The following is an 11,540-nucleotide window of genomic DNA, read 5'->3' as shown; positions in this document are numbered from 1 at the left end:
TGTATATCTGTATTTTAACAACATCTATCAGCGCTGCATTCTTTCGGATCGACAATTCGAAAAAGTAACCAAGAGTCCAAAAGTATATGTACTGCGCATGACTGGACTACACAGGCAAAGCTCCCCGGTGTGTTATTCGTTTGCATCTACTAGGCCAAAGAATATTATTGGCTAGGCCACGTGTTTGCAAAACTGGATAACCTGAAAAAAAAAAAAAAATTAAATGTATGGCTCGCATGACTCGCACTGTGGCACTACTCGGCTAGGCCTACGGCCTAGGCCCTCCTCCTAGTCCCCTCTCTCTGAGACTGAGAGGGCCTACGCCGGCCTAGTGTAGTAGCCTACCACATTTCGACTGACACTTAACACAACACCTATCATGAGACAGTTAGGTCTAGGCCCCTAGTTACCTCAGTTCGAATGATTATAAAAAAACAACTACTGGTTATTTCATTGACAAAAATCGCTGCAGTCCGTTCACTGTTTTCTAAATTCCAAGGCCTTTTCTGGAAATCAAATTCAGCGGCACGCGACACATTCCTCATGGCATCAAAAACATCAAAAATTAAACAAAAGTATAAACATCGATGGCGCCCTAACATTATGGATACGGCCGGAATGATGATGCGTGGTAGACCCCCAGGTGGCATGACATTATTTCTGGCAGCAAATTTCAGAATGCTTCCTGTAAAATGTCAGTAAATCACTGGTTTTCATCCATTGATAACCAATGTGGTTCTGTTACTGTTATTCTGTCAATTCTTTGTCTATGTCAGTATGTCAGGCGGATCCAGAGATGTGCGAAAAGGGGAGGGGAGAAAGGGGGGGGGGGGGAATCGAGATAACACCAACCTCTGAGATTTTTGTTTTCTAGACGCCGAAAATAACCTCTGTGGCGTTTTCGGAGATGAATTTTTTTTTACTTTTTCCTTCTTTCTTTTTTTCCCTTTTTCTTTTTTTTGGAAAAAAATTGGAGGGGGTTTCTTTTTTTTTTAATTGGAAAAAAAACGGGGATCCTCTAAATCCTCCCCTGTATGTATTTGTTAACCTTAAGACAACTGCCTTAGTACAATGTAAGCTGATTGTTTATTTATAGTATCAATTTCCATAAAATGTTTTGTATTTTATATGCAATTTTTTTTTATGTTATAATTTGCTACAATTGCATTATATAGTTTTTAAACTGATTTATTATTTTTATATCTTCAAATTATTTTTTGACAAAATAATCAGTAGGTGGTTTTTTTTACCGCCGCTAACTCTCGCACGTATAATTAAAACGACGAGCATATTTACAGAATACATCCATGATACAGATTGATGTTACGACAGTGGCTCTATTGTTTTATAGTAGTAATTATACCCAAAATTTCTAGGCTTCTTTTTTGCGAACCTTGGATGGGCTACATTTTGCAAGTAAGGAGAGCTTCTTTTCAAATGAATGCTGTAAATTTTGGGAATTCAACTATAGATAAAACAATTATAAGGCCACTGTAACAGCAATGTGTATCATGGAGTGTATTAACCAGCTTTAAATCACCTAAAACCAAGCGTGTTTTTATTTTTTTAATTTTTTTTCTTTGAAATTCATTTAGGCCTACAGTTTATGTATTGTACTATGCTTTTAAAGTAATTAATTTATTTGACCTAAGCCGTGTAATCAAGAACCTACAGATACACTAGGCCTATAATTAATAACTAGGCCTAGGCCTCATTTATTCATTCATTGGTGCTCTGCCATTTTGACAGGTCCCATGGCATCCAGTATTTTAGAGGTGTTTATTCTCAGCTTTTCTCTTAATTTGAAAATAACTGTCACCCTGTTTCATTGAATTGTTTCGTACTGAAAAAAAATCGCGGCCTGAACCATAAAACACACTGCTTAAGGCACTAACGGCGCGCCATACATTACGCCCTCAAACCTCCGTATTTTCAGCACTTTCAGCAGCACGGAGGTTTGAGGGCGTAATGTATGTTCAGCTAGCAGCAAAAAGTTGCAAGATGGCTTCCATCGCCGGCAGACTAACTGGGTCTCTAAAATCCATATCTAGGCTGTTAAATGGTAGTTATGATGAGGATCTTTACATATTCTTGTTTATGCTGTTACTAAGTATTTGATTATTATACCTAAAGTTCTAGGCACTAACTGGTTATAGACCTAGGCCCTATATGCCTAGGCTATTAGGTAGGCGAGTAGCATGGGCCTATCTATGCCATAATAGACCCAGGCTTAGCTAGCCTAGGGCCTAGCCTAGGACTATGTTTTATTTAGGCTACGCCCTTGCTAGCCTAGACATACAAAATATTAGCAGAGGAGGAGTAGGCCTTCTAGCAATCTATTGGCCTAGAAAGTAGGTCTTTCTAGATACATAATACAATGTGTCTTCCTCTCTGGACACTGTCACTGTGCCTCTCTCTGCTCTCCTCTGTGGGTACTTACTTGGATACCTGGTATTTTAATATAATAGCCCTAGCTAGGCCTAGGCTGTTCCTTTGGTAGGGCCGTCAATCTTCTTTTACAGGAATCCACACTGGGTGCTCACACTGGGTGCTGAAACAGTGCTGTCCGGTAATTTAATCCAAACAGAGGTCACATGATTACTAATCTCATTCTCAGAATCTCAGAATTGTTATTTTGTCTGGTAATTTATTCCAAACAGAGGTCATATGATTACTAAAAAATTGTTTTCCATTTTTTTTTCTTTTATTTTTTGCAATATACTTCCATTGAATGCCCACTGAGACCCCTTCTTGGAGGTTAAGAGAAGATTAAATCAGGAGAAGTTTTATATTTGTTATGCAGAATCTTAAATGATTCCAAAATATCGATCTCCTTTCTTCTCTCCGTCAAAGGGCCGGAAATTAAATGTCATCAGGACATTGCACCCTTTCTAAAAGATTTGTTTCTAACAGAATACTGTAGGTGCCCAGACAGGTGAAGCATACTCTAAAGTGGGGCAAATAAGAGATTTCTAACAGAATAGGTGCCCAGACAGGTGAAGCATACTCTAAAGTGGGGCAAATAAGAGCTTTATAAAATTGAAATTTTCTCATCTGTAAAGTGGGAAAACATCTACAGATCATAGAAACTCGTTCGTAGGTGAGCTTTGGAGCAAATACGTTCAATATGGTAATGAAATTTTGAATTATACTAGCTAGCTGTGTGGCATTAGACTAAATAATGAGTGTACAAAGTATGTAATGATAATTAAATGATGCGTTTATTTATCCAAAACAGCATATCCCAGCACTGTATTTTGCCAGGCTAAGAGATGGGAATCTTCCGACGTTAAACGTGAGTAAAGAATTAAGTATTATTAGCAGACATATAGTTACAGTGCACAAAATGATTTCATATTTGGTAGTGTATGAAAAAAAATTTCATGTAATTTTATTATGATCAATAAATGAATGTTCATTCAATTGTGTATCAGCAACTTTGAAGCCATTTGATCAGATGAAAAGGGACACATTGGAAGAGTATGGACGGTTTGTTGCAGAGTGTCTACCAAAGTATGTGCAGAAAGTGCAAGTAACACATCAGAATGAACTTGAGGTTATGATACACCCTGAGGGCGTCTTACCAGTTATGACATTTCTCCGAGATCACACCAATGCGCAGTTTAAATCCCTGGTTGATGAAACTGCTATAGATGTTCCCAAAAGAATAAATAGGTTTGAGGTTAGTGTAACTACAGTAACTGAACAATCTGTAATAATACTGTATATGTACACCTAATACTTACCAGTATAATACCACCTCACTCATATATGATAAAAATCTGCCTATATGAATAAATAAATAAATAGGAGTTAAATTTATCTCAGTAAAGACTGCTGTCTATTATCTTTACAGGGCAATATAAAATAATGTAGTTTAATTTTGATAATACAATAAAATATTTGTAAACTATGCTAACAATTCTAATGAAAATCTGTTTTGGACTTTAAGGGAAGTTTCACCCCTCTTCAGGGAATTTCTGGTGTTACCACAGTTTGAGTATAATGACTTGATATTTTCAATGTGTTTTTCTTTGTATTCTGTGTGATGCTAAATAAATTATCAAATCTATTTATATCAAGCCAACTTTTTAATTTGCAGATCATATACAACCTACTGTCACTACAATACAATTCAAGAATCAGAGTTAAGACGTATACAGATGAAATGACGCCATTGGATTCATTATACTCAGTATTTAAAGCAGCAGATTGGTATGAGCGAGAGGTAAGGGATGATGTGTGCTAGAGAGAGGTAGGGCTGATGGCTGCCAGGGAGATGTAGGGCTGATGGCTGCCAGGGAGATGTAGGGCTGATGGCTGCCAGGGAGATGTAGGGCTGATGTCTGCCAGGAGAGAGGTAGTGCTGATGTCTGCCAGGGAGAGGTAGGGTTGATGTCTGCCTGGGAGAGGTAGGGCTGATGTCTGCCTGGGAAAGGTAGTGCTGATGACCAGGGATGGCGCCAGTGGGGGTCAGGGCCCCCGTCGTCGAGAACTAGCTCCCCTGTCAGAGAGAAAAACCACAATTCGTCGAGGAGAAAAATAAATTACTATATGTATTTTCTACATATTATGTAGACCTTAAAATTGATTAAATATGCCTTTCAAACCCCTAAATTGTCAAAAATTGCCAAAACTGGATTAAAACTCGGGCAAATCCTGGTGCTGTCTACCAGGTAGTGTGGTAGGACTGATGTCAGTCATGGAGAAGTACGGCTGATTGCTGCTAGGGTGACTTTTCCCAGTTCATTTTCCCCCTCCTTCAATCCCCCTCCTACAATACCCCTAGATATACCACTCACACAATCTAACAGTATTTCTCATTGTGTAAATGCAATAATACAATATATATCATATCATATATAATTTATTTTGTCGATGAAACATAAAATACAATAACAAAACGGATAACAAGATAAAAATACAACAATTAAAGAAGCAGCTTAAAAAGTAATAAAGAATTTGACTGGATTGCTAAAAAATAAGAACAAGTTCACTGTCAGGGAACTCTCAGTGTTAAATCTGACTTGTAAAATACAATTCATACAGACAATGTAAAATTGAAAATTAATATATTTATGTTTTTTAGATTTGGGATATGTTTGGTGTGTTCTTTTCTGATCATCCTGATTTAAGACGTATACTTACAGATTATGGATTTGAAGGACATCCACTTCGGAAAGACTTTCCACTCAGTGGTTATGTTGAGGTTTGTATTACAAGTATATTATAAGCTACGAAATTTATTATTCATTTATTTGTTTTTGTTTGTTTACTTTATTTGTATTTAATATTTTTACTTAATCATTTGTTGTTTATTCCATTTTGTTGTTAATACTAGGTGGTCTGAGTAAAGTAAATAGTTCTTTCAGAGGGCTCAGCATAATTATATTTTAGAAATCTGTGAAGTACATTGGAAAAATATATGCATTCAATATGACTAATAATATGAAAACATTAAGAAATACTGTCACTATCTATTGTTTGCCTTTTCTGGTTTGCAGAAACCCATCCATAAAATAAGTGGCGTAACAAGTCATGGGCTCACCCCTCCCAAAAAACATCCTAATATTGGTTTCGAGAAAGGGGAAGGACTTATATTTTCAAACTACAGTTACTAGGCCGATACTATCAGACCTAAATGGAAGCTCACTAATGAAGCCTTCTGCAATATTTAACATAGGAATGAAACATTTTATTTACTATATTCTTCGTTAATCCCATTTATACCATTGTTTATTCATAGGTAAGGTACGATGATGAACAGAAGCGCATTATATGTGAACCCCTTGAGATAACACAGGAATTCCGCAAGTTTGATTTGAATACACCATGGGAAACGTTCCCAGCGTACAGAGAAGGTGAAACAGAACAGATTGAAGCCGGAAGTGAGGATAAGAAGGAATAACACTCAAATTGAAATTCATATAAATTAATAGATTTGGACTTTACAGAAGCATTTCTTTGTTTGAACGTATGAAATGTGGTTTTTACTATTATAAGAAGGTTGGTGTACCAACAGCGCCCTCTTGTGGTCAAAAGTATCAAACTTTTTATGGATAGTAACCTGAGATTAGTGATACTGGTTTAGTTTTACTGAGTGCTGTAACTGGTACAGTATTATAACCTGCATAAAAATTTAATCTAGTCACACGCTGTAAATAAAAAGATATGTTGTCTCGAGATGGATTTTGCATTCTTTATTGACCGTATTGTTCCATCAAGAAAAAGAATGAATACATTAAGTAATAATTGCAAATCTTCTGCTGTTTTACCTGCATAAAAATTTAATTATAATCACATGTTGTAAAGACAAGAAATAAAACAATATGTTGTTTCAAGGCGGATTTCGCATTCTTTAATGATCATGCAGTATTTTGTTTTATATTAGCTGGAAAAGGAAAGAATATCTCTGGTTAGGCAAGACTTTTTATACCTGATAATGATTATTTCAAATAAAAAAAAATTTTTTGGCCTGTCTGATAGTACACCTGCCACTGTAAACATTATATTTTCCCTCTGATATATTTAAAGCATTATTCAGTCCAACTGCTGAACTGTTAACAATAAAAAAATAGCATTAATACTTGCCTCGTTGTTGGACGTAAATAATCCTTAAGTTTTAATTATAGATACGATCAATCAATTAATATTACTTATTATTTCAGCTTATCAATCTAACATAAAACCTTGAATAGAAGCCCAATGGGCTTAATCTCGAGAAAGAGCCCATTTCAAATAGAAGCCCTCCTCATTAGTTTACAAAAGTAGCCTCGAGCAGAAGTCCATGGCCGCCTTTTCAAGATAGCATGGGGGGGTTTTTTTTTGTTCAAGATGGTACAGAACATAACACTACAAAATAAATTAACATACTTGGTTTATACAGTAGTGTAGATGATTTAGTGCCAGTTAATACACTCCATGAGACAGACTGATAATGTTACAGTGGCCCTATTTATTTTTTTATAGTAGTAATTCCCAAAATTTACAGTATTCATTTTAAAAAAGAAGCCCATCAAAAGTTCGCAAAAAACAGTAGCCCAGGGCTTCAATTCAAGGTTTTACAGTATACGCAGACAATACAATACAAAACCAAAGTACAGCTTAATTAAAAATACTAATCATAATTGAAAATTCCCAACACATACACTAGTGATTCTTTTTGGAACGGTTCAATAATTAGGTCCATGGCAAAATTGGCATTCAACAAGATATACAGTACAGTAAACATGTTATTTTATTGCACTTATTGCAAAATTTCAGCTTATGGCAAAGAAAATATTAAAAATATAAACATTAATATAGCATTTTTGAATGATTATAAATATTACCTACAGTAATAAATTAATATTAATGATTTTTTTATACATTATTCAGTATTTAGTGTCAAATATGAGAGGAAGTGGTTATTCGCACGGTAGACCGTGCGAATAAGCTCTTATGAGTCTTGTTCGCACAGTAGACCTAGCCAATCAGCATTTGACGTTTCATGACGTCCAACCACGCCAATAAAAGCTTTCTTCTTTGTTTGGCTTCTGGCCGTGTTCACAATCACAAAAGCAGCCATGAAAGCCTGATGTCAATGAAGGTCGGTCAGGCATTTAGTGACTATGTACAATTCATTTGTTGATTTCATTAAAGAAATTTTAGGACGAAAATAACCTTGTTGTAGAGTACTGACTGTATATACAACAATATTTCGACAATTATCACAGCTCTCATGGTCTCTGAGCGCTATGTGGTTTGTGTATATAATTAGGCCTACAATCAATGTATCCAGTAGCATTTCGAAAACACTCCCACACATTGGAAAAGGTCCAAAAGGCAGTGAAGAATGTACATCAATATAAATCTTATTTTCCAGTACAATATAGTAAATATATTCGGTGGCGGATCCAGGATTTATTATGGTAGAGAGGGATTAGGAAAGACTTTTAGAGATGTGCGAGTCTACAGGTGGGCTAAATGCAGCACGACTGCAGCCCACAAAATTAAAACCCTATTAAAACTGCACATAAAATCGAGTAACTTTGCATTAGTTAGGCATCCTCTCATCCTCCTCTGTTCCAATTCCAATCATGATTGGTGCTAAGTGATTAATTTTCTTTTGTTTCCCCATTTAATATTTTTGAATGGAACAAAAATCAATATCACTACTAGGCCCTATGATAGGTGACTATAATACCACCAATACATACTCCACAAAGGCTTTTTTCATGGCAATTTCTCAAGGATAGCTTAAGAAAAGAGTAAAAGGTCTGCAGACACAATGCTAAGCTAGGACCTATTGTACTTCAGTTAGGGTTATCGAATCGACTGTCTGTGCTGTGCCCAACTCATACGGTATGCCGTGAGTTAAATTATCATACAGTATTTCTATCTACAACATTCTACCGTGCGAATAAATTTTTTTCGACAATTCGCACGGTACCGTGCGAATTAGCTCTTATGCCTAGCCAATCAGCATTTAAGGTTTCATGACGTAACGGCTGTCATACCGTGCGAATAAGTTCTTATACCTAATTCGCATGGTACCGTGCGAATAACCTCTTCCAATATGCAATGTTGTTTATTCATTCATTCATAGTAGGCCTGACATTTATTTTTTTCCAGAATATAAAATACAATGATGCATGTACAATAAATAATGAAGGAATTTCCAAGGATAGTGCAACCTTGCACGCATTCATTCTTTCATAGTAGGCCCAACATATATTTTCTTCAGAGTATGGAATACAATGATGTATGTACAGTAAAATGAATTTACAAGAAAAGTATAAAACTTGCATACTATTTAGGTACAGTATTGCAACATGCTTTCTTGGCTCAGAAAATTTGGATAGGTTACTCTATAAGTTATAAATTTTCAAATACAGGGAGTGTTTCTTCAACTCAGATAATTTTATATTCATTACATCCTGGTTCACTAAAAAACTTTTGTCAAGTCTGAATGGGTCAGGATGTCAGATTACGCAGGAACTAGAATTAGACATGATTTGTCTATCTGTGACCTACAGTATATACAACATTATACTGTTTGTTATGTTATTTAAAGTATCTCAACTATAATTATTATATACAGTATCTGGATTTACAGTTAATCCTGATAAAACACCTTCACTGGACTAAAAGTAATCCAGTTAACACCTTCATCTATAATTGAATGTCTAACCTCAGACTTATCCAGATCAATAAATGCACTTACTTAGGCCCAATAAAAAGAAATGATTAGTTTATCATTGCCACTTGCATGTTTTATAGAGTATGGGAAATAAACATTCAGGAAAAAACATATAAAAAAAAAATAATCTCAATCATGTATTTTATTTTGAATATTAATGTGCAGTACCAGCAAACAATTTAAGGGTGAAATTTGGCTTTACCAAAATAAAAAATAAAAATCACTTTTCCAGCCAAGATAGGATGATAAACTAATCATTTTTTTACAAGCCTTATACACATTATGAAATGTATAAATCATAAACACAATAATTCCTGTTTCAGTGTTAGTATAACTACCCAACAGTCGCGGACATAAATATGAAATAAGATTTATGGTTCAAGAGGCCTATTATAATAGATAAGACTTCTATAATTTTTTGGTGCATCGTTCTATCAAATGCCTAATATGGTAAATATCAGCTCTTTCAAAATATACCTGTCAAACTTGCATAGCTGTCCAATCCAACTTGTATCCCATTATAATTCAACTTGTACCAATTTTTGTACAACTCGTCTTCGCAATGATGAATCATATAGCTTAGCCAACTTAACTACAGGGGTGGCCAAGGCCCCCAGTCGGGGAGAAAAACACAATTTGTCAGGGTAAAAAAAATTACAGTTATGTATTTTCTACATATTAGTAGACTTAGTAGCCTTTGAAACCCCTAAATTGTCAAAATTTTCGGGGGTTTCGCCACACCCCCGGACCAATTTCTAAACATTTTAAGCGACACTCGACAACGCCCAATTTGCTATCAACATGGAAATCTTCCCCCTTGTCGGGTGCATCGGCCATCCCGCCAGGGACCTTAGACCCCCCGTCGGGCAAATCCTGGTGCCACCCCTGCTAAACTATGATTGATAGTATGTCATGTGATAGCGAGTTTGAATAAAACAATTGAAAGATTTAACTGTGCTAAAGATACAAAGTTACCAAAGGCATTGGTAAGCCTGCCTCTAGGGAGTGCCATAGGAAATCTGCCTGCCAAATCCTCTTAGAGAAGTGGACCCTGAAGACACTACAAATGATTACTCATGATATACAAATAAACCTATTAATTGTCAAACGAAATGGGCACAGTTGGTTACTCCTACTAATCTGCCCTACTGTATATATATTAGGCCTACTGATAATCATTAGGAGCCTTATCAATAATGAAATAGCATTAACATTGTACTTCTGTGGTGAATCACCGTCTACATATTGATTTTGGGAGTCCATGAATACTTTTTAACATGTCTTGAGGGGTCCAAAAGTAGGGAACCACTGCTATACTAATACATGTTATGAATATACCTGTCTAACTTATTTGGTTGAATTTAACTTGTATCCCTAGAGTGAACATATAGTATTTTCAACTCATACCAATTTGTCTTAACAAAGATAAACTGTTTAGAAAATGTACACAAATAATAAATAATTAATAATAATAATAATAATAATAATAATAATAAATGAGGAAAAACAGGATACAGCCAATATAGTGTACTGTAATTAAATACTAGTACCAAAGTATAAGCCAATCTCGGGTTAGCTCACCCCCTGCTTTACGCCCAATTCTGCCACACCAGGCTTTTCTTGTGCAAAAGCTGATGGTATGACTTAAAAAATATATATTATGGCTTTGAATTAAGCATACCGTACCGAAAAATTGCCATTTGATTGAAAAGGGGATTCCTCAGTTATAAGTCCACCCCCAAAAAATAAGCTCACTTTTGTGTTCAGGGGGAAGGGGCAGGGAGATACAGGAAACTACAGCAGTACTGACCTGCACACACACGCAATACTAAGTAGTGAGTTAGCTCGTAGTTGCTACCCAACTGGTTAACTCCTTATAAGGTTATTCTTTCAAAATCCATTGAAACCAAAAACTAAGGAAAAATATTACCTATAGTTTGAATAACTGATCATATTGCCTTTGTGTACAGAAACCATGCAGGCCTAGTAATCTTTTATGTAAAGTAAACATATTTCAGTTTAGAAATGGATAAATTTCTCTAAAAATACCTCATAAAAATGGCTGATAATTTCTTCCTTCAAAACATTAATATAGTTTAAATATTGCCATTAGAAAAAATATTTTACCTGAGAAAATTGGAAACATTTAATATATGGAATCAACAATAAAATACAGATTTTATTTATAATGAATAAACTTACTGTACTTTCAATATAGTGTATTATCATCTGCTCACTTAATCTGTATATTTGTAGACATAATATTTATACCTTCAATGATCAGAACCATTTAAACCCAACATTATTAAAATTTTATATTAGCATTAATTATATAACTCATTTGAATCAATCATAAACA

The 11,540-nt window shown here is 35.2% G+C and overlaps 2 protein-coding genes across 5 annotated transcripts in view; one reads left to right on the top strand and one right to left on the bottom strand.

The window, feature by feature from the left end:
- The window catches only part of LOC117119028 (b(0,+)-type amino acid transporter 1-like), a 53,903-nt gene extending 53,336 nt beyond the window's left edge, over positions 1 to 567 (bottom strand). For all 3 annotated transcript variants that reach the window (XM_033263825.1, XM_033263822.1, XM_033263823.1), the window contains exon 1: positions 411 to 567. The gene's annotated coding sequence lies outside the window, so the exon portion shown is untranslated. The remainder of the gene's footprint in view (positions 1 to 410) is intronic.
- A 1,377-nt stretch (positions 568 to 1,944) lies between these two features.
- On the top strand, positions 1,945 to 6,341 carry LOC117119019 (NADH dehydrogenase [ubiquinone] iron-sulfur protein 3, mitochondrial-like). Of its 2 annotated transcripts, none has more exons than XM_033263801.1 (6): positions 1,945 to 2,071; positions 3,239 to 3,295; positions 3,435 to 3,682; positions 4,103 to 4,228; positions 5,090 to 5,209; positions 5,747 to 6,341. In XM_033263801.1, the coding sequence occupies exons 1-6, from the start codon at positions 1,969 to 1,971 to the stop codon at positions 5,906 to 5,908; spliced, it is 816 nt and encodes a 271-aa protein (XP_033119692.1). In that variant the 5' UTR covers positions 1,945 to 1,968; the 3' UTR covers positions 5,909 to 6,341. The 2 variants fall into 2 exon arrangements, with proteins under 2 accessions (XP_033119692.1, XP_033119693.1); XM_033263802.1 differs by having other exon boundaries at positions 1,961 to 2,062.
- Positions 6,342 to 11,540: the final 5,199 nt, after the last annotated feature.

This window comes from Anneissia japonica, unplaced genomic scaffold (assembly GCF_011630105.1).
Source record: "Anneissia japonica isolate Jap-2015-1 unplaced genomic scaffold, ASM1163010v1 scaffold1826_len1998817_cov189, whole genome shotgun sequence".
Classification (NCBI taxonomy): Eukaryota; Metazoa; Echinodermata; class Crinoidea; order Comatulida; family Comatulidae; genus Anneissia; species Anneissia japonica.
Note: the sequence above shows the minus strand (reverse complement) of the source record. Positions and strands in the feature narration are given on the sequence as shown.

Excerpts from the sequence above, each read along its gene's own strand:
- LOC117119019 (XM_033263801.1), top strand. The coding sequence starts at position 1,969 with ATGTATGTTCAGCTAGCAGCAAAAAGTTGCAAGATGGCTTCCATCGCC. Across the intron at positions 3,683-4,102 it reads AAAGAATAAATAGGTTTGAG|ATCATATACAACCTACTGTC; the intron begins GTTAGTGTAACT and ends TTTAATTTGCAG. Across the intron at positions 4,229-5,089 it reads CAGATTGGTATGAGCGAGAG|ATTTGGGATATGTTTGGTGT; the intron begins GTAAGGGATGAT and ends TATGTTTTTTAG.